Source organism: Cynocephalus volans, chromosome X, assembly GCF_027409185.1.
Source record: "Cynocephalus volans isolate mCynVol1 chromosome X, mCynVol1.pri, whole genome shotgun sequence".
Classification (NCBI taxonomy): domain Eukaryota; kingdom Metazoa; phylum Chordata; class Mammalia; order Dermoptera; family Cynocephalidae; genus Cynocephalus; species Cynocephalus volans.
The window spans coordinates 113,830,307-113,853,786 of NC_084478.1; the positions used below are offsets into that span (position 1 = coordinate 113,830,307).

At 41.4% G+C, this 23,480-nt stretch overlaps 1 protein-coding gene across 1 annotated transcript; it reads left to right on the forward strand.

Annotated features, from left to right (window-relative positions):
- Positions 1-1,216: 1,216 nt before the first annotated feature.
- On the forward strand, positions 1,217-16,698 carry PLP1 (proteolipid protein 1). The gene is made up of 8 exons (XM_063083429.1): positions 1,217-1,284; positions 1,384-1,530; positions 9,635-9,821; positions 10,686-10,842; positions 12,021-12,189; positions 12,664-12,737; positions 13,544-13,609; positions 14,707-16,698. The coding sequence occupies exons 2-8, from the start codon at positions 1,527-1,529 to the stop codon at positions 14,776-14,778; spliced, it is 729 nt and encodes a 242-aa protein (XP_062939499.1). The 5' UTR covers positions 1,217-1,284; positions 1,384-1,526; the 3' UTR covers positions 14,779-16,698.
- The last annotated feature ends 6,782 nt before the right edge of the window (positions 16,699-23,480 follow it).

Here is a 23,480-nt window from a genome sequence, read left to right on the forward strand (position 1 = left end):
AGATACAATCTTGCTTCTCTCTCCCTGCAAGAAGATTCTACGCTTTGTTCCATATCTCCCTGTTCTCCTCTTACCCCAAGGCAAAGCCACAGGAAAAGTTCTGGGAGACCATACCTTCCTTCTCTGAAGTCTTCCAACAGGTGCCCCCTCTTGTTATATGCCAGCCAGCTTCCTTATAGGCCATCCATGGGAGGACAATGGCCTCTGGATCAAAAGAGCTGTGTCTCTCTGAGGTTTCTAAAGGGACAAAGAACACTGACAAGGAGCCTAGATAGACACTGCTTAAGATTCACCTGTTCTAGAAAACCTTTCCAGGCTAATTCCACCTAACATTGGGCACTCAAATGCCTTCACAATCTTTAGAAATAACGATTACTGGTAAGGCAGGTTTCATATATTATTTCTCTGTTTTTGCTTCTTCGTCGTCTTTTCTTAATGTGTCTTTCTCTGAGACAAGGAATATGTTTCGTTTCTCCTTCTCTCCATCCTCACTGCCACCTGCTGCTCCATCCCAACCCACTCCCTGCCTCTCACCAGCCTGGCTTCAGCTCTCAGATGAAGGAGAATACAACATTTTCAGGATGGAATATTGACCACCTGATTCCAAGATCGTGTTCTTGACTTGTCTCAAAGTCGAGTGGAAATCACCCACATCCTCAGCTCTGGCCTTTTCTTTAGCCTATTCTGTGAACTTGCACAGGTCTCGCCCCCTCTGGGTCTCTGTTATCCTATCTATAAGATTATTACAATTCTAGCCTCCCCCAGCTTGGTCACAATCTGTTTGTGGAATCAACAGCTTGCATTTGTCCTCATTCCATTGAAACCAAGAAGGATTTGAAGGAAATTATTTTAAAAGACAAATTTTTTCCTTCTCTATTGTGTTCCTGGAGCTGGGTGGGGGGAGGAGTGTTTATTTTGCAAGGGGAAAGAGGGAGGAAAGGGCCCAGGGCATCTAAAATTGAGAGGTGGGGTTGGGGCAGATTTGGAAGGACTCTGGGAGATAACATCTAGGTTTTTGACCCTGACCCCTGTCACGGCTACCACTTCCGTGGCTTCTCACACTTGTGCTTCCACATCCCATACTAAATAGACCCAAGCATCAGTTGTAGGCTTCCGGGACCACTTCATTTTATTTCCACCTTCAGTCCACGTTTCCAGATGTCTCTGCAGCAAAGTGAAATTCCAGGCAAGACTTAGAGAAAAAAAGAGAAAAAAGGAAACAATTGGCAGTGAAAGGCAGAAAGAGAAGATGGAGCCCTTACAGAACGGAGTATCCCGGAGGAGGTGGGGACAAAGGGAGGAGAAAGGGAGGAGAGGAGGAGGAAAGCGGGCCTGTCCCTTTAAGGGGATTGGCTGTCAATCAGAAAGCCCTTTTCATTGCAGGAGAAGAGGACAAAGATACTCAGAGAGAAAAAGTAAAGGACCGAAGAAGGAGTCTGGAGAGACCAGGATCCTTCCAGCTGAACAAAGTCAGCCGCAAAGCAGACTAGTCAGCCGGCTACAATTGGAGTCAGAGTCCCAAAGACATGGGTGAGTTTCAGAAACTTTAGAATTGAAGATTCAAGCAGGCACAGGAATTCACAAGAGAATTTCCAACCTTTGGGTTTGGGGTTTCCAGAGGTTTAAATAAGTTGTTTGGGCAGTTGTTTTCTTTTTCAATTCCTTAGCACTCAATTAGATTAACTCCTTCTCTGCTGTAGTGAGCATGATGGAGAGTCCCACAGACCCTTGGAAAGAGTGCACAGCAGGATGGATGTGGTCATGTGTCCTCCTACCCCCTCACTTCCCTCTACTTTCCTTTTCCCCGGATTTCAAGGCACTGATAATGGCTGGGTCAGTTGGTACCCTTGGTTCTGCTGGGGGCAACTGAGTGTTGGCTAGCTCTCAGATGAACAAAATAGCTGCTTGCTTGATACAAAATTTTGATCCCATTTGGCATCAGTAGGAAGTTGGGGAATCAAGCATGCTGGACTCAGGCCTGGCCATGGCTGAGGAGGCCATTCTCAGGTTCAGGAAATAAATGTGAAGTCCTCAACGGCTTTGCCATGGGGAACAGATATGGGTAGGGGTGTGTATGTATGTGTGTGTGTATATACATATGCGTGACCATTTCTAGCAAATATCACACACTTAACTTAGCCTTATTCTTAGTCCCTGCTGTGACAAGAAGACTGGTGTGACCTTAGGGCTTTTGCTGAATTGGTCGAGTACTGAGGGCTTTTCTAAGTTTCATGAACAAAGAGAGAAGCTATGAGGTTGTGATATCTGGTAGTGTCTACTCAGAGTAAGGCATGCAGAATTCAAGCATCTTTGTTCATACAGGATGCCACAGAGACATGTAGACATTGCCACCATTTGGCAAAATAAGAGTAGCAGCTTGAACACATTGTAAATGAAATGAGACTCAATTGCTCCATGTATTCACCATTAAATGTAGTACTCAGTAGACTCCAACAAAATCCATGGAGATGGGTTTTCAGTTATACTGAGCTAGTGTCAGTCTTTAGGTTCTTTCATCCTGAAACACTGAGAAAGCTCTTTGAAGCATGTATTCAGGTAGGATAGTTAAGAGGGCAGAGCACCGGACTAGAAGTCAGAACAACCAGGTTCAAATCCCAGATTTGCCACTTACAAACTGCGTGACCTTGGGCAGATCACTGAATCACTACTTCATCATCTGGGAAATGGGGGTAACAATAACCTTTTGTCAATTTTGGGAGTTGTGAGACTCAAATAATAATGACATGGAAGTCCTTTGAAAGTGGGAAAGCTCTATAACAATTTAAATTATACAATAATGTGTGTACAGGCTGACTCTTAACACTTTCAAACGTGGTTGGATTTTCTTTGTGTGCTTTGGTAAGAATCAGTTGACCAATTAAATGTGTCCAGGTGAGAGGTGAATGTTGGAGGAACTCAATTCCTGCCCTAGGTAACATCAGGCACCCTATTTAGAGTCAGGGCAGCTGATTGGGTAGGTTGTACATTACAAACAGAGAGGGAGTAAAGAAATGTTGAAAATTACTTCCTTAGGGGATGAAAGCCCTGAGAAAAAGGCAGGAACAAATAAGGTACCCACAGGGACAGTTCTCTGATATGGATGCTGAATTATTTTTCCCAGAGGAAGAGTGCCACAGATAAGGGCAACTTCGAGGACATGTATTGGGTCCTAGCTCCTGGAGTGAGCAATGCTTGGGCCAGGTACACATGATGAAGTAGCCACTGAGTTTTCTGTTATTCAATAACAGAGTATCTAAAATATTTTGTGAAATATAGACCATCTCTAACACGGTACTGAACTGCTACTACTTCTGATGTGGAGTGTGTTGCTGTTTAACAATTGCATTAGACACATTGTATCATGGAATCTGGGATTGGAAGGAACTTTAGAAGTTGTCTGAGCCAACCCTCAATGCAGGAGTTATTTCTACAACAACCAGTTAAACGTTTGTACAGCTTCTGCTTAATTACCTCCAGAAACAGGGAGCTCACTATCTAAACCATATGGAATCCCTTAGGATTGGAAGTGAAGAGGAACATTGAATTCAATAGTGTCCACACAAAAGGTTTATGGGGGAAATGATAATGCATTAAAGTTTACACTGACTTGGAAGGAGGTTGTTTCAAATGAGTCTTTAGGATAACAATGAAATCAGAAAAGAGCCAAAGAGCAGTAGCTGGTTATTCTCTGCTGAGTAAGACAATGCCATTACTGAACAGCAAAACATTGACTTCTGCAAGCCTGATGACATCTGGGAACAGTGGCTGTTACCTTGGTAACCTGTGTTACTGTGATGCCTCCCTCCAAAAGTGGCTGTTTGCCGAGCAGTGTAGTTTTGTCTGGTTCAGAGTAAGTCGGTGTAGCACATACAAAAAGTGTGGAGGCAGAGCAGGGGTCCGGTTTTACTAAATGCCTGAAGACTAATTGAATCCTATCAAATGGCAAGAATGCCACATGAGTACCAGGAGCTAAAGAGAAACCAGATCCAAACCAGCACATTCACTCACTTGTCCTAGAGATGCTGACTAAAATGGTCAAGGGCAGCCTTTCCTACCCCACTTCTCACTTTGGCCTTGCAAAGTCAGAGGAGCTCTTGGAGAGCCAGGCAGTTTGCAAGGGCTGCAATTCTGTGGGGGGCTTTCACCCTGGCTTTGAGCTAGGAAAGCAACAGGTTTTCTCAACAGCTTGACAACTAGAACTGTTCTCTCAGATATCTGAGTAGCAACAACTGCAACCCTGGGAGGTGGGTGGGAGGGGAAATATAGTCTCCAAACCCAGTAAGGTAGAACTGGGCATCTTCTTCCCTCAATGCTTTTTTGTGTATTAACTTGAAGGCTTGAAAACTATCCCTCGGGTACAGCTCTTTGTTTTGAAAGGAAGCAACGGTAGAAATGCCCTCCCTCCCAAAGAAATTTGGGTCTAGAAAAGGTCAAGTCAGGACAGTGGCATAATCAGGAAGGGTCACATTAGCCATGGTAGGTGAACAGAGCAGCTTTCCCTTCCATTCCCACTCTCAGACACTATCCATTGCCAGACTTATATCAGAAACTCAGCAAGTACTGATCGATTAATCCCTCCTTGGCTATTGCAAAATGGTCCTAAGGGCAATCTTTCAGCTCTGCACTGGCCTCTGAGCTCTTTGCCAGTCAGGGCTCTGGAAAAGAGTCAGTAATAACCCAAGGAAGAGAGTAAGGTTCTCCAGATCAGCTCTACACTGCAACCAAGGAGAGAGGAGGAATTGGTGGGAGACTGACCTAAGGAACAAGGTGTGGCTACTGTTGTCTCTGGTGCTGGGTACTTCTCTTTCATCTTCCCATAACTGAGCAAGGTGGAGACAATGTGCCAGGGGTAGGTTTGAACAGTGAAGCTTGCACCTCAGCCTCCCAGTATTTGGGTATAAACTGGCATGAGTGTGTGTGTGTGTGTCCAAAGAAGGTGGTCCAGATGCTGTTGCCATGGTAATAACAATACCTGTCCAAAGAGTAGGCTAAGATTCCTTTTTATTTAACCTTGTCCACATGACTTAACTATCCAGCAGGCTTGGATTCCCAGGCCCCAGATGCTACAAGGCCCCTTTCCAGCACTTGAATGTGGTATAAGTGCTGATATCATGTAGGAAAGACAAGATTATAGGCAGGGCTTTGTCTGACCAGGATAAGGCCAGAAGCAAAAGTCTTTGTCTCCAGCACTTCCTGGCGATTGTTGTTTTACTCCTAGAACCCACCCACTGATCCCCCATCCATCCCTAGTACCAGTCACGGCTGCTCTAGCATCTTGGCCCTGTCAAATGCTGTCAACCATGATCAAGGAGGCCTCTGTTCATGGGGTGAGGTTAAGGGGTGGGTTCTGGGAGGAGGGTAAGACTGTAGTGCAGATTAGAGACTTAGGGAGATGGGGCCAGTTCCTCACTCAATGAGCCTGCCTGTTGTTTAGCTCTATTGTATAGGGTTCTTCTCTCTCTCCCTTTGTCAGCTGGATTCAAGGGACAGGCTGGGAATTGTGCAGGGTACAATTGGTCTCTTTCTACCACTCCCTTCGATGAAAGCCCTTCCTCTCTTCCCTTTGATGAGTTCCCAGATTCACGCTGAATTTCCATCATGTAGTTGGTCCTTGAGGCGTGCCCAGGGCATGTGAAAGGAGGGAGGGCTTGGGAGCTCTTGGCTTCTGCTTAAAGAGACAGCATCAAAATCATCACCAACCCTTGGACAGGCCTGGATTTGTATGAGAGTCATCAACGGTCCTCTTGATCTCTGTCAGACTGCTGTGAAGAACGTTTGGTGAGAAGGACTTGAAGTTTTATCACAGATTGATTAGATTTGTTTGGGGAGTTTGCAGATAATTGTAGCCAACCCCAAACTGCTCTTTTCCCTTTGTTTACATTTATAAAACTTACGTTTATAAACTTGGTTATAACCATTTTAATACTTGATTATAGGTAGTTGTGGTTTTTGATTCACAGACCTAAGTTTGTTCTCCCCAACAAGATTGCAAGTTCTCTGAAGAACGGGACTGGGCCTTATAATTTCCTTCTGTTTCTCATAGTGTCTAGGTCATTGCTAATGTGCTTAGTGCTTTTACTGAATCCACATATGAACAGAAATAAAAGGAAAACACTGGAGATGGTTCATTATCTTTCCCTATGACCTCTCATCAAAGTCAGGCACTTTAATATAAGAGAGTTGCATTGGGTAATATCATTACTATGTAGTTATTTTATGCCAACTGTACTTTGTTGCAGTCGGTACTTAGCCTGGAAATGTGAGAATGTTTTAGGAGAGAGTGCAGGAACTTCTCTTCCAGAATGCCTCACAGCCTTCCTGAATCAAACCCACACCCTTTTAACCATGAGGAATTCTAAAATAGACAGCTTGTGGCTTTAGGCTATTGTTCACACATACCTGACAACATTTCTTGGGCTTTGAAAAATCAAAGTCAACCCAATGGATGGACCTTTCTAGGAATGCTTTGACTATCAATTACTTTGATAAAAAGACTATTTCTTGCGTCTTCTGAGTTTTTCCCAGTCGGAATCCAAAGTTTGATATTTTGCTTGGACAGACTGAAATTCTTCATGTCTGCTGAACTCAAATGCCCTCAGAACAAATGTTTTATCTCAGTTGTGAAGAGATGGATATCTGATGTTTGTTTATTCTGATATTGTTGAACTGTTTATATCTCAATAGTGATAGATTTATTTAAGGACATTTAATTCTGACTCCACGTTAGAGACGCATTAAAGCCTATGTCCTTCTTGTCCCTTGCTTTGAGCAGCAGTGGAGTGGAAAAGGGGTTGCTAAGTCATCTGAATTGTAAGAAAATAGATGAAAAAGGGATGTAAAATGAAAGATTATCATTTGGCGATTCAGAGTTGTTCCCAAGGCTTATCCCCTTTTCACCCATTAGGAACACTGCATATGACACTCTCTGGTTATTTGGATGACGATCGAGGGATCAGATACACTAAAGAAGATTTTTTCCCTTATCTTTCCAGCCCTGGAGGGGGCATCAGCTAAAGCTTAGAGTGTAATTCTGTGTTTGACTAGCAAGAATTCAAGTTCCTCCATCCTTGATCACACCTGTACCACCATTTAGCTCTTCCCACAGTGAAAAAGCTGGGATGAGTGAATGGGCCTAGTACGGCCACTTGCTAGGGTGGATAGCTCTCCTTACCCCGGGCTAAACAGACAGTCCTGCCATTGTTCCCTGGGTATGACCCCCTCCCCACCCCCAGGCCTACAAGCCCCTGCAGAATACCAATGAGGCTCCTGAGATCTCAGAGAAAGACAAGGCTTCTTTGTCCAGGGGAGCTATGGAGGGCTCTGTCCAAGCTCCGACCCTGTGCTGGGGAGAGAGGGAACAGTCGGGTCACTGACCTTCCCCTCCCCCACCCCCAGGCTTCAGAGACCTTCTTTACTAGAAGATTCTAAGAGTTTGGGGGTGGGGAGAAGTTGGATAAGCAGAGAAAGAAATGGTACTGTTTACTTCCAAGCTCCTTTTCTTGACGTACAGGATGCATTTAGTATCTTAACCTGTTGAGAAATAGGAAGATCATTTTCTGGAATGTTTCCTGAGAGCATTGATCCATTTCAGCTCTAGTGTTTCTCTCTAGTATACATGTGTATGTTCACAGTTGCATACATGTGTGCACGTGTGCACCCCCCCTACACACACAATGGGCCAGCTCTGCCAAAGCACTCTTACCAGGCACTCTTGCAAAGTTCATTCTGAGTAAAATTGGCCTCCACTTATAGCAGCACAGCTACAAATTGATTGCTTCTCATAGAGACCAAGTTTTGTGGCAGTAGTGCTTTGGGTCTTGGAAAAAGGAAAGGAATTCAGTTTGGCTGCAAATGTTAGCTACTTACTTTGCTTGGGTTGGGCTTCTGAACCTCATCTCTGGTGTGACATTCAAGGATCTTTGAAGAAGAGGCTCTTTGAAGTCCAGGGAAAGGCTGTTATTTCAGGGGATGGTGGGTAGTAGGACTCACTCATTCTATGGCTCTGAGAACAGAGGTAGAAATGCCTCTACCTCAACTTTCGCATGGTAGAGATAATTTGGTCCTTCGAAATCTGTTCACATTGATGCAGTTCAACCATGCAAATCAATGGATGTTCAGGCACTCAGGGCTAAAAAGAAACCATACTAGTATTAAGAGGGTCAGACATAGGACTCTCCTTTCCCCTGGTACCCTGATATAGACAAGTGAGCTTGGCCTGGAGAAATGCTTGAATATAAAAATCCAAACCTAAAAACTTAGTACAATTTATTTTCATTCTACAAAGAGCCACAGCATGCTTATTTAAAAATAGCAACTTCCCAGCACTTTTGCTGATTATTTATGTGTATATATAAAGAATTTTTGTCTGAAGGGCTTAACATTTTCATTTCTTCCATCTTTCGGGGATCTGGCCAAGAGGCCAGAGGAAGCCATCCTTTCTTCCATCAAGTCAGTCCCCTAGTTGGCATTTGCTAAGTTTGACTCCATGTGAGACCTTAGGGCATGGGACTAGTGCTTGAGACACAGCTGCTTTCAGAGACTGTGATTTCTCATGTTACTTTCCTGTTTCTCAGCACCACTGGTGTGGAGCATGGGATACCAGGTTTGGGGATCTCAGGGACTCTGAGCACTTTTAAACACCTGTATTCCCAGGCCCTTGTGTGTTTTCCTTGTGCCAGAAAGATATTTCATGCTTTGCCAACTTTGTATAAAGTCTTTTTGTAGCTGTATTGACAGAACCTCAATGTATGACTGAGGGTGGGAACTTTGGCTAAGTTGCAGTATAGGGGGACAAGACAGCTATGCAAAGTATCCAAAATCATTAAGCCTGCATTTTTATTATTGCGAGTAATCGTAATCCTCCTATTATCACTTCCTGTCCTATACCAGTTTCTTCCTTCTCTTTGGACTGCTCCCTACATATCTCGACTAAGAAGAATTAAGCATTCCTTGCAACAAATACACACAGTGTTCAGGAATATCCAGGAGCCTGCAATTTCCAATGTTTTCTCCACCTGGAATGCTCTTCAGGCTCAAATCCTGTCTGACAGTACCAACGTCTTTGGCCAGTACTCATCCCTTCCTGGAACTCCAAGTTCATTTACCCTCTGTAACCACTTACTTGGTTGCCTGGAATTGTTAATTGAAAATATTAGGTTCACCTAGCTAATTCTTCTTCAGGAAACTAAAGACTCCCATATGGCAGAGCCTATGTCTTTTCTGTCTTCATATCCCATATAACACCCAACACAATGCCAGACACATAGTATTTCATAAATAGTCGATGAATGATTAAAACAAGCAAACAAACAGACCAGAGCAATAAGAAAGGAGAGATTGATTCCATTATCTCTTTGGCTTGTTACTTGAGTTAGTGAATTATTTTCTAAAAAGCACCATAAATTCTGGGAATTAAAGGTAACGATTTATTTTCAAGAATGAAACAAAATAAGAATTCTGGGTCAATGTCACATGCCAAAAGCTGAAACCCCTATATCCCCCCTGCTTCTGGATTCTGGGGTACCCACTCTCTCCGTGCTTGTGAGCACAGGTACTGCCTGGTCTGGCAGAGTGGTGTGAGTGGCGTGAGCTTCCTGTTGTACATGCCTGACTGTCTTCCCTCCTTCTCCCACAGGCTTGTTAGAGTGCTGTGCAAGATGTCTGGTAGGGGCCCCCTTTGCTTCCCTGGTGGCCACTGGATTGTGTTTCTTTGGGGTGGCACTGTTCTGTGGCTGTGGACATGAAGCACTCACTGGCACAGAAAAGCTAATTGAGACCTATTTCTCCAAAAACTACCAGGACTATGAGTATCTCATCAATGTGTAAGTATCTGTCTTCCTTCACAGACACATCTTTTTTTCCCTTTATCTATCCTGGAGATACAGAACTCATCAGTACCTTAGTGACTAATAGGGGATTGGGGTGGAGCCAGACAGGATTCCTGAGTCTTCTCTCTGTGTACAGATTCCACCTAAACCATATCTGAAGCTCTAAATGAAGGGAAAGTGCCAGATTCAGAAAGGGGAATTCTGCCAGCCTGCCAGCCCCCATCTCACCCCTCCTTGTTTTCTCACATATGTCCTAACTTCTGCTATGTCTGATTAGTATTGCCTGAGTTACAGCCTCCACAGTGGTAGGTATGGAGAATCCAGGGGAGGCACAATGACTAGACGGAGTGGAGTCACTGCTGTTGGTCTGACACATGGCTTGCATCCTCTCAGACTCTCCTGTTCCTAGAACAGGTTAGGCTCCTGTTACTTCATCCCTCTTCCTTCTTGTCTAGTTCCTCTCTCCTGCAAGGCAGCATCTCTGAAGGGTCAGACAAGGCGAGTAGGGCCCTGGTTCTCCAGGTCGCAGGGAGAGCAAGGTGAGGGGGGAGGAGCATGTGCTCTTGGCCACACGCTCCCTGTTTTCATTTACTTCAATAAAGATAGAGTGAAACCATGGAAGAGGACCCTAGTGATTCCCCTGAAGTATCCCAGACTGGCCGGTTGGCTCAATTGGTTAAGAGTGCAATGTTATAAAACCAAGGTCAAGAGTTCAGATCCCCATACTTGCCAGCCACCAGAAAGAAACCTCTAGCCTTGTTAAGATGCCAACTCAGGTGTGTACCTCACTTATGTGAGAAATGATCTGGGTCCTCAATTAATTAGATTCTGGTCTCTTTTGTCTATCTGTTGACACAGGATCCATGCCTTTCAGTATGTCATCTATGGGACTGCCTCTTTCTTCTTCCTTTATGGGGCCCTCCTGCTGGCTGAGGGCTTCTACACCACCGGTGCAGTCAGGCAGATCTTTGGCGACTACAAGACCACCATCTGCGGCAAGGGCCTGAGCGCAACGGTAACAGGGGGCCAGAAGGGGAGGGGTTCCAGAGGCCAACATCAAGCTCATTCTTTGGAGCGGGTGTGTCATTGTTTGGGAAAATGGCTAGGACATCCCGACAAGGTGATCATCCTCAGGATTTTGTGACAATAACAAGGGGTGGGGGACAATTGGGCATGAGTCTGTGGCCTCATTCCTACCCAAGGCTGGGTCCTCTCTAGGGGCCTGGTTTTTGAGTGAGGAAGTGATGGCTACAGCCAAATGAGGTCGGGAAGAACGTGGTGCCCAGCCAGCTTAGACTCACCTTTCAAAGGTTCCCTAGAAAATTTCATTTCAAAAGGAAAAGCATGAGTTTTGTGGGATGTTTTGTACAATCAGACCATTTCTAAGCCATCTGTTGGTGTCATTTTACTCCCTTCCTAGCAGGGACCACAAAAGTAAATATGACTGTACAAGAGTCTAAAATGCTGCTCAGGGGGTGGAGGTGAGCAGCACCTGATCTGAGAGGGTGGGTGGATCATAGAAATTAAATAATTGACTCCAAGGTGGAATCCACAATATTCTGGGACACCACACTGTTGGAGGTCCCAGAAAGAATTAGAGTAGATCTTCACAGCTAATGTTCTATCTTTGTCTGAAGGTTATTCGTGCTTCTAGTAAGGCACATGTTGGTTTTCAGTCTCTAGAGTTAAAGATCCTTTAGGGGCTGAACATATATGGGTTATGGTGATGTCTCTTTGTGGCCAGCAGTTAGCTTAGAAAGGTTTTTGTATCTGAAATTTGTCTCCTATTGGCTCTGTTCAATGACTAGGGAACAAAAATCCTGTGACAAGGAATATTTTCTAAGCTCAGCCTAAGGCATGAAATGGCACGACTTTCTTTCAAGATCTGTTTTGACCTCTTTACACCTTATCTTCCCCCCCCCAAATCCCCTGAAGCCTCTCTAACCCAGGGATCCTTCTCACTCCAATCCCCACCCATTCCCCCCCACCCTCCGTCACACTTGGGGCCAGTTCTCTAGTAAATACTGCCAATGACACTTGGCAGAGGTGCCCTGCTCACTAATTTCATTTGGGGGAGATCCTTGGAATCTGTTTTCATTGTCTGGCACATGCCACTCCCAGGATCTCCCAGTTTGTGTTACAACATCTGCAGGCTGCTGCTGGTTTCTAACCATCCCATGTCAATCATTTTAGTTTGTGGGCATCACCTATGCCCTGACCGTTGTGTGGCTCCTGGTGTTTGCCTGCTCTGCTGTGCCTGTGTACATTTACTTCAACACCTGGACCACCTGCCAGTCTATTGCCTTCCCCAGCAAGACCTCTGCCAGTATAGGCAGTCTCTGTGCTGATGCCAGAATGTACGGTGAGTTAGGGCATGGATGCCTTGTCTCTGCTACCCACTATGGAAGCACTAGATAGTTGTTTCTTTTCTTAGGGTAAGGAGGGTGGTAATTATAAGGAAATTATAAGATTATGAATGCCTGTGTCTTAGTTTCTTAACCTCTCCCCACTGAAACCAGAAAGATTTTTTTTCCTTTGGCAAGGGAACTTGGAAGCAGTGGGAGTTTTCTTGGTTGTTCACACTGCTCCACTCTAGCTGACTGCTGTTCACAACCCCAAAACAGTACATTTCAATAACAAGTACAAGCCTTCACAACTGTTCAATACCAACTTTTCTTTTTTTGTAAATCTTCAGAAAAGAGGATCCTGATTGTTGGTAGAATCCAAGTTTACAGCCAGAATGATTAGAGATGGAAAAAGGGCTCTGGGGAAAAGTCTCCATGGGGCCCCATAACTCCACAAAGCTTACACTGATTGATTTCTGTGTCTTATTTAGGTGTTCTCCCATGGAATGCTTTCCCTGGCAAAGTTTGTGGCTCCAACCTTCTGTCCATCTGCAAAACAGCTGAGGTGAGTGGGCTATTTGGGTTATTTTACAATGAAATGGTTAATACCATACAAATTTCTACCCATAGCCTTCAATTTTAAGGATTAATGTTTCTCTTTGCTGGATTTTGAACTAGCAGATTGCCTTCTACAAAATATTGGCTGAGTATGCCTGATCAATGAGCATAGATGGTAAAACCCCCATTTTCCCTAGAGCTGTGTAGAAAGATTTCCATTCTAAAACTTCCTTCTTTACAAGAGAAATTTGTAGCTAACCTAAGTAAAGATAGAGCATAATGGCCAAATTCCCCAAATGAAAGTTTTTATTCTTTTAGTTAAAAACCTTATCAAGAGAATGGACCATGCACAGAGACATTCATAGGTTTTATAGAACACTTTCAATTTGAAACTTCTTAATCGCTAATGAGAGGTAAATTAAGTACATTTCAAAAAGAAAACTCTGTATTGAGAATCACTTTTTACACAAGTGAGGAAAGGGGATAAAAGTATATCCTGGGGAGGAAGGAAGCAAACTATTTCTTTCAAAGCAAAGTGTTGACATTAAATTTTGGGACCCTGGGCACAACTGTAGGGACCCAGTTGATTATTTGAGAGCACTACACTATTTTATGAGTATTCTGTGTTCTGGGTGTTATGGAGCTAGGTGCTAATGGGAGACCTACCCTTAGGGAAGTGAAAATTTAGTTAGAGATGCAGGATTAACACACAAGAAAGATATCAACACATTCAGAAAGCTGCTTTCACAATTTACAGGGGAGTATATTTTTGCTGTTGCAAAAAACAGTTCTCTCTCTCGCATTTTCTTGCAGTTCCAAATGACCTTCCACCTGTTTATTGCTGCGTTTGTGGGGGCTGCAGCCACACTGGTTTCCCTGGTGAGTTGTTTTTGAATTTTCTTAGCCAATAAATGGTCCTGGGACACTTTGGGTACAGCTATGCCAAAAGGCAAGAAGACAGATGCCTTCCAACCTTGAAGCACTGGAGAGAAGCTACTGGGAAGAAACAGCAACATGTAGAGGCTATATACTTCTACTTTGGGTTGGCAAGGCAGAAGAATTTCAGAAATTAGACAGGAACAAGAAAAGTGGTGTGATGAAAGAGGAATTAAGAGATTCATAGTCATGACTGATAATATTTAGCATTTACAGAACATGTAATATTGCTAAGTGTTTTGCGGTCATAAATTACAGTTAATTCTGAACACATCCTGGTCAGATCAGTGAGAAGAATGCTGAAACATCATTAAACATAATTTGCTATAACTTGGAATTCTATATACTATAGATATGAATCCATCTTGTACACTCTCCAGTGGATTTAATTACTCTCATGGAAATACTGGAAGAACCTCCTAACATGATTAGCATTGTTATAGCTATAATGCAGTTTTAGTTCCCATGTCCTGCTGGCAGTGTTATAGTGCAGTGTCAGTGTAGTGTATTCATTGTACAGATTAAGTACCTAAGGAACTGAAGGATGGAGTGATTTATCTGAAGTCATCAAATAAGTGAACAGAAAAGGATGAACTCACAGAACTCCTGGTGCCTACTGCTGAAGTTTTTATTCAGAGCTGAGTAATTCCTCACCTTGCAAGACAAATTGATACATGCTGCTTGGTGTGGCTGTGTGTCTACAGCAGGCATCCTGTGACTCCATGTCACTCAGACTTGTGGATGTGGCAGAGCCCAAGAATTGTTCACTTCCCTGAGGAAAACTCAGTGGTATGCCGTGTATAGGTGTGGGATAAATCTTTATTGATTTGATTATCTGGGTCTGGGCATTGGAAGAGAGGACTTCTAGTCAAGTGTATAGGGAGAAAGCCTGGGATATGCTGCTTCTTGCAGAGCAAGGAGTTTTCCTGGATTTAGTTATGATTTTATTTTTACTTTTCCTCATTCCTGAAAGGATTTGAGGAGGAAGAGCTTCCTTTTCTACTCTTGCTCATATTCTTTCTCTCTTTTGTTCCCAACAGCTCACCTTCATGATTGCTGCCACTTACAACTTTGCCGTCCTTAAACTCATGGGCCGAGGCACCAAGTTCTGATGTCTCATAGAAATCCCCCTTTCTCTAATAGTGAGGCTCTAACCACACAGCCTGCAATGCTGCGTCTCCCATCTTAACTCTTTGCCTTTGCCACTGACTGGCCCTCTTCATTCTTGACAAGAGTAACAAGAAAGGAGAGTCTTGCAGTGATTAATGTCTCCCTGTGGATCCTCCCCTCTTATGTACATCTTTTAGTCATTTTACTTCACAGCTGGTTCCTGCTAGAAATGGGAAATGCCTAAGAAGGTGACTCCCCAACTGCAAGTCACAAAGGAATAGAGGCTCTACTTCAATTTTCAAGCTTTTCTGAGGACCAGGAAAGGCCTTCTTCTCAAAGGGCACTTCCACTGATGGAAACAAAGTGGAAAGAAAGATGCTCAGGTAGAGAGAAGGAATGTCCTCGTTCCCTTTGCCATCTATAGGGGCCAAAATTCTCCTTGGTGTACAAAACAGAGAAGTCACTCTTGTCTCCTTATTATCACTGAAGATAGAAGAAACAAAGAATACCAGCAAAGCATTAAGAGCATTTGCCCAAATCTGCCTATTGCAGCTGGGAGAGGGGGGTCAAAGCAAGGATCTTTCACCTATGGAAAGAGAGCGCTGACCCCGATGGCAATGGACTAAGCCCTAACTCAGCCAACCTTACTTATAGCATAAGGGAGCATAGTGTCTGTGTAGACTGAGGGGGCATCTGGCTTTACACCTCATTAGGGAAAAGAAACAGGGTGTTTTCAACATCTTCTCACTCCCTTCTCCTTGATAACAGCTACCATGACAAACCTGTGGTTTTCAAGGAGCTGAGAATAAAAGGAAACTAGCTTACATGAAAAAAGACTGGCCTAAGGAGCAGCAGTTGCTGGTGGCTAATAGTGTAACCTGAAATGGCCCTCTGGTAGACACAGAATAGATAACTCTTTGGATAGCATGTCTTTTTTCTGTTAATTAGTTGTGTGCTCTAGCCTCTGTCATATCTTCACAATGGTGCTCTTTTCATGGAGTATTATCCATTCAGTCATAGTCAGTGATTTGAAGATCTTGATTTGTTTCAGAATGATGCACATTTTGCATTTTCCAATCTGTTTCTTACTTATTTGGGGTTGTATCAAAAAGGTCTGGAGAATGATTCTTTGATTATGATTCTTTAAAAAAGGAAAATTAACCATTAAGCATCACGAGTGATACTTACAATTGGCTAGTTCTATGAATCTGCTGAGATTTTCTGTAAGTATTCTGCCCTTTGCAGAAATAGATTAGGTGAATTTGAATCTCAATTTGCATAATCTGTTTGATTGTTCTTTCTAATTAGTGGGAGATGGTTTTACTTAGCAATATTATGTTGGCATGTTAAGAGTCAAGTTTAACATAAAGGGTATTTTCTCCTGGTGTAGATCACTAAACAGAATACACCAGTCATCAGCTATTCAGTTGGCAAGTTTCCACAAAAAGGGACAGGCAGAAAGAGTTTGAAACTAGCATAGCTCCCAGATTTCAGTCTTTTCCTTTTCTTGTTCACTTTGGGTTAAAAAAAATTGTCCGATTGTTTTTACTGAAGGAAAGATTTTTACTGTAGCTTTTTTATTGTAAAGAGTTGTGTTGTTCTTTCCCTCAAAGTGGTTTCAGCAATGTTTAAGGAAATGTAAGATCTTTACAAAAAGACACTTGATACTTGTTTTCAGACCAGTATACAAGATAAGCTTCCAGGCTGCATAGAGGGAGGGGAGGGAAAAACTTCTATAAGAAACAAATCAAGAGTAAGGAAAGTGAAGTAACGCATACCTTGTGTTTTGTTTTGATTTAATAACATAACAAATAACCAGCCCTTCCCTGAAAACCTCACTTGCATACATACAGACATATACACACACAAAGAGAGTTAATCAACTGAAAGTGTTTCCTTCATTTCTGATATAGAATTTCAATTTTAACACACATAAAGATAAACTTTTAGAAACTTATCTTACAAAATGTATTTTATAAAATTAAAGAAAATAAAATTAAGAATGTTATCAATCAAAAACTGTGTCCTTTGATTGAATTGTTCTGTTTGACTTCACAATAAAAACTTAAAAATTGTAATTTGTTCAAGAAGCTCATCAATTTTTCAGGTCATCCAATTCATTCTCACAACACTTCTCTGAGGTAAATAATAGATAAATAGATCACTTCTATTGTTATAGCTGGAGACACTAAGAAAACGAGGCAAAATAATTTACCCAAAGAAATCCAATAAGTACATGTCTGAGCTTAGAGTAGAACTCAGGTGTTGATACCAATTCATTGCCTGTTTAAAGGTTTTTTTTTTTTTTTCCTTATCAACATTGGGTTTCAGAGTGTTCTGCTTACTCAGAGTCAAATATGGTTACTTCTTCAATACCATAGTGTTGCCCCAGCCCCTAGTGCATTTAGAATTAAGTTATCATTAGCTTTTCTTTAAATTGTTTGGATATTCTTTTTTTTTTTTAATTGTTTGGATATTCTGATAATTATCCCTTAGTGCTTCATACATCACTAATACTTAGTGTATCTGGAAAGTACTCGATGAAAAGTTTAATGTTTAATGTTTAAAGGGCAGAGTAGATATGGCAAAGGCAATGTAAACATAATCAGGCTGTGGCAGGGCATTATTAAATTAAGTTAGTGACATCTACTGCCCTGGATGGCTAGCCCACTAGACCACCTGGGACATAGCATTAAAATCTTGCCACAATGCTAGGTTCGAATTTGGCACTCGTGGGCAGCACTCTGATGACCAGCCTAAAGAAAGCTGACTTAAAATTAGCTGTACAGCCCAGTGTCCTTGCTACTTTTGGAAGAATTTTGCTCTAAGTAGCTGCCTCACTCCTTCATCCTCCCCACTAAGAGCTAACCCTGGACTCATTGGACCCAGAGGGGAGTGCCAGCCCGTGCACCCGGCCTGCCAGAGGTGAGCCCAGCAGAACCGCATGGCAGAGGCAGTCCTTCCCCCTCCTTGGACCCAGAGGGGAGTGCCACATGGGCCCAGCAGAACTGCACACTGTTGGGTCTCATTCTACGACCACAGATTCTGGAACAGGACCCAAGGTGGTTTAACAAAACCATCACCACACCTAATGTCAATCAAAGACAATTCACCACCACAGTAGCATCCAGGGTCACTCCACAGCAAACCTCATTGTAATAGTAGTAGCAAACCCTCTCCCAAATGACCAAACATAAAAAAATACTAGAACTACAAATAAACAGGAAGAAATGACACCACCGTAAGAATAAAGTAATGTTCCAAAGTCAGACTCCATGGAACAGGGAATCCTTGATATGTCTGAAAAAGAATTCTGAGCAATGATCTTAAGAAAACTTGAAGAAATAAAGGAAGACTCAATTACAGAACACAATGAAACAAGAAAAAAATATCTAGAACATGAAGGAGGAAATCTACAAAGAGATTAATACCTTAAAAAAGAGTGTAGCAGAACTTCTAGAAATGAAAGATTCACTCAATGAAATAAAAAACACAACTGAGAGCTTGAGCTGCAGGTTAGAGCAAGCAGAAGAATGAATTTCAGAGCTTGAAGATGGTATTTTTGAAATAACTCAGGCAGACAAAAAAATAAAAAGGAAAAAAGATTTTAAAATAATGGAGAAAATCTAAGAGAGAGAGCAGATAACTTCAGGCACTCTTAACATCTGGATCATGGGTATTCCTGAAGGGGAGGAGAAAGGAAAAGGTATTGAAAACCTATTCAAGGAAATAATAACAGAAAACTTCCCAGGTGTAGGGCGAGATACAAATCTTCAGATCCAGGAAGCTCAAAGGTTCCCAAACAGATTCAATCCAAAAAGATCCTCCCCAAGACACATTATAGTTAAATTTGCAAAGCTCAAAGACAAAGAGAGAATTCTAAAAGCAGCAAGAGAAAAGCATCAGGTCACTTATAGGGGAACCCCCATCAAACTAACAGCAGACTTCTCAACCGAAACCCTACAGGCCAGAAGAAGGTGGAATGGTATATTCAAGATACTAAAAGAAAAAAATTGTCAGCCAAGAATTCTTTACCCAGCGAGGCTCTCCTTCAGAAAGGAGAAATGGTGTATTTCCCAGACAAACAAAGGTTGTCAGAGTTCACTACCACATGACCAGTCCTGCAAGAAATTCTCAAGGGAATACTCATCTGGAATCGGAATAATGGTGACCACAAGAAGAAGAAATAAAAAGGGAAAGAATGATCAAAAGATATTTAAACCATCTAAACAAGATGCAATTAAATGACAGGAATTAAGCCACACTTGTCAATAACTACCCTAAATGTGAATAGACTAAACTCCCCATTCAAAAGACACTGACTCATTGGATTAAAAAGCTAGACCCAAGTAAATGCTGTCTTCAAGAAACCCACTTTACCTGTAGAGACCCACATAGACTAAAAGTGAAGGAATGGAAAAAGATATACGATGCAAATGGAAATCAAAAATGAGCAGGAGTAGCTATTCTTATATAGGACAAAATAGCTTTAAACCAAAAAACATAAAAAGAGACAAAGAAGGCCACTATATAATGATAAAGGGATCTATCCAGCTAGAAGACATAACAATCATAAACATGTATTCACCCAATACAGGAGCACCCAGATATATAAAGCAAACACTCTTAAACCTAAAAAAGAAATAGGAGCTAATACATTAATAGTGGGTTATCTGAACACAGCTCTCTCAGTATGGGACAGATCTTCCAGGCAACAAGTCAACAAAGAGCCACAGGATTTAATTTACACCTTAGACCAACTGGACTTGGCAGATATACAAAGAACATTTCACCCAACAACTAAAGAAGATACTTTCTTCTCATCAACTCATGGAATGTTCTCCAGGATAGACCACATATTAGGTCACAAATCTAGTCTTAGCAAATTAAAAAAAAAAAAAATTGAAATCATTCCAAGTATCTTTTCAGACCACAATGGACTAAAATTGGAAAGAAATAATAAGCAAAACTCTGGAAACTACAAATACATGGAAACTAAATAATAGGCTCTTGAATGACCTATGGGTCCAAAAAGTTAAACAGGAAATCAAAAAATTTCTAGAAACTAATGAAAATAAAGATACATCATAGCAAAACCTGTGGGATATTGCAAAAGCAGTACTAAGAGGCAAATTTATTGCAATAAATGCTTACATCAAAAGAATGGAAAGACTTCAAATAAATGACCTAACACTACACCTCAAAGAACTTGAAAAACAACAACAATTCAAACTTAAAGGTAGTAGATGGAAAGAAATAATTAAGATCAGAGCAGAACTAAATGAAATAGAGACCCCCCAAAAAACAATAGAAAAGATCAACTAAACAAAAAGTTGGTTTTTTGAAAAGATAAATAAAATAGACAAACCATTAGCTAGGTTAACAAAAAAAAAAAAAAAAAAAAGAGAAGACCCAAATAACAAAAATCAGAAATGAAGAGGGAGACATTACAACCGATACCACAGAAATACAAAGAATCATTAGAGACTGTTATGAACAACTGTATGACAACAAAAATGAAAATCTGGAAGATATGGATGAGTTTCTAGACACATACAAACTACCCAGACTCAATCAAGAAGAGATAGAAAAGCTGAACAGACTAATAACAAGCAAGGAGATTGAAATGGTAATTAGCAATCTTCCAACAAAGAAAAGTCCAGGTCCACATGGTTTTACAGCTGAATTCTATCAAACTTTTAAAGAGGAGTTAATAACAATTCTCCTCAAACTATTTCAAGCAATTGAAACAGAAGCTATTCTCCCAAACTCATTCTATGAGGCCAACATAACTCTGAAACAAAAACCAGATAAAGACACAACAAAAAAGAAAATTACAGGCCAATATCCTTGATGAACCTAGATGCTAAAATCCTCAACAAAATATTAGTAATCAGAATACAGCAACATGTTAAAAAAATTATACACTATGATCAAGTGGGATTCATCCCAGGGATGCAAAGATGGTTCAACATATGGAAGTCAATAAATGTGATACATCACATCAACAAACTCAAGGACAAAGACTATATGATTATCTCAATACATGCTGAAAAAGCATTTGACAAGATTCAACATCACTTGGTGATAAAGACTCTCAACAAATTATGTGTAGAAGGAAAATATCTCAACACCATAAAAGCCATTTATGACAAGCCCACTGCTAGTATCATTCTGAATGGGGAAAAACTGAATGCCTTTCCCTTAAGAACAGGAACAAGACCAAGGATACCCACTCTCACCACTCCTAATTAGCATAGTACTTCAGGTACTAGGCAGAGCAATCAGGCAAGAGAAAGAAATAAAGGGAATCCAGATTGGAAAAGACAAATTCAAACTTTCTCTATTTGCAGATGATATGATACTATATATAGAAAAACCTAAAGACTATCAAAAAACTCCCAGAGCTGGTTAATAACTCCAGTAATGTTGCAGGATACAAAATAAATGCCCCCAAATCAGTTGCATTTATATACTCAAATAATGAACTAACAGAAAGAGAAATAAAGAAAGTGAGCCCATTTATAATTGTCATGAAAAAACTAAGATAACTATGGATCAATTTAACCAAGGAGGTGAAAGACCTCTACAATGAGAACTAAAAAACTACTTCTGAAAGAAATTAAAGAAGACACAAAAAGATGGAAAGATATTCCATGCTCTTGGATTGGAAGAATTAACATTGTGAAAATGTCTATACTACCCAAAGTGATTTACAGATTCAATGCAATCCCCATCAAAATACCAATGACATTCTTCCCAGAAATGGAAAAAACAATCTTACCTTTCATATGGAACAACAAAAGACCCTGAATAGCCAAAGCAATCCTGAGAAAAAAAAAAAAAAAAAAAAAAGCCAGAGGCATAACTCTACCTGACTTCAAATTATACTACAAAGCTATTGTAACAAAAACAGCGTGGTACTGGTATAAAAATAGACATTCAGACCAATGGAGTAGAATTGAGAACCCAGAAATCACCCCTCAGGCTTACGGCCATCTGATATTTGACAAAGGCAACAAAAATCTACATTGCAGAAAAGACTGCCTCTTCAATAAGTCGTGCTGGGAAAACTAGATATCCATATGCAGAAGAATGAAACTAGATATGCACCTCTCACCATACACTAAAATCACCTCAAAATGGATTAAATATTTAAGTATAAGACCTGAAACTGTAACATTACTAAGGGAAAATATTGGTGAAACACTTCAGGAACTAGGTCTGGGCACAAACTTTATGGACATGAGCCCGGAAGCACAAGCAGCAAAAGAAAATATAAACAAATTGGACTATATCAAACTAAAAAGCTTCTGCACAGCAAAGGAAACAATCAACAGAGTGAAACGACAACCTACAGAGTGGGAGAAAAATTTTGCTAACTATGCATCTGACAAGGGATTAATATCCAGAATATACAAAGAACTCAAGCAATTATACAGTGAAAATATAAATAACCCAATTAAAAAATGGGCAAAGGAGCTGAATAGTCAGTTTTCAAAGGAAGACATACAAATGGCCAACAGGTACATGAAAAAATGCTCAACATCACTAGTCATCAGGGAAATGCAAATTAAAACTACATTGAGATACCACCTCACCCCAGTTAGCCTGGCTATAATCAAAAGGATGGTGAATTACAAATGTTGGCGAGGGTGTGGAGAGAAGGGAACACTCATACACTGTTGGTGGGACTGTAAATTAGTACAACCAATATGGAAAACAGTATGGAGGTTTCTCAAACAACTACAGAAAGATCTTCCATACAATCCAGCAATCCCATTTCTGGATGTATACCCAGAGGTGTGGAAATCATCATGTCAAAGGGATACCTGCACTCCCATGTTCATTGCAGCTCTACTTACAATAGCCAAGACATGGATCCAACCTAAATGTCTATTGATGAATGACTGGATAAGGAAACTGTGGTATATATACACCATGGAATACTACTCTGCCATAAAAAAGAATGAAATACTCCCATTTGCAACAACATGGATGAACCTGGAGAAACTTATGTTGAGTGAAATAAGCAAAGCACAGAGGGATAAATACTGCATGATCTCACTCATATGTGGGAGCTAAGAGAGAAGGAAGGAAGGAAAGAAAGACCACAGTAGTGTGTTGGTCTTGCAGAGGGAGAGAACATTCCTTGGGCTACAATGTGGAGTGGGGGAGAAAGGGGGAGGGGGAGGGAGGTAGGGATAATTGGGTGGGAGACACGGGGTACAAAAGCAATTTCTGGTAATGGGTATGCTGCCAGTATGAATCTGGCCCTCACATTGTGCCATGAGTGGTGACAATCAGCTTTGTATCTCATGAATATTCATAATAATAATAAAAAAAAGAGCTAACCCTGGAGGAGCTCATTATGGGGTGGCCATATTTGAAGTGGACAATCTGAATGCTGTGGCCTCACTTGAGTGATGTGAGCAACGACAGGTCCAAGTACCTTACACTTCAATGAATTCTTCCAGGGCTTCTCTGGCCCATGTGGGAAAGGTGATTTACAATTTAATGTATTTCCATTTGGCCATAGTCCCTGGGATAACAGCATTACTGAGATGGAGAGAATCTTTGACAAGGATTACAATCCTGGGGAAAAAAAAAAAAATTAGCCGTAGAGTCATTGTCCCATAGTTGTATCTTGGCAAGGAACATGACTGAAGAGAAAGCAGGCTTTAGCTGGGGGCAACAAGTCAGT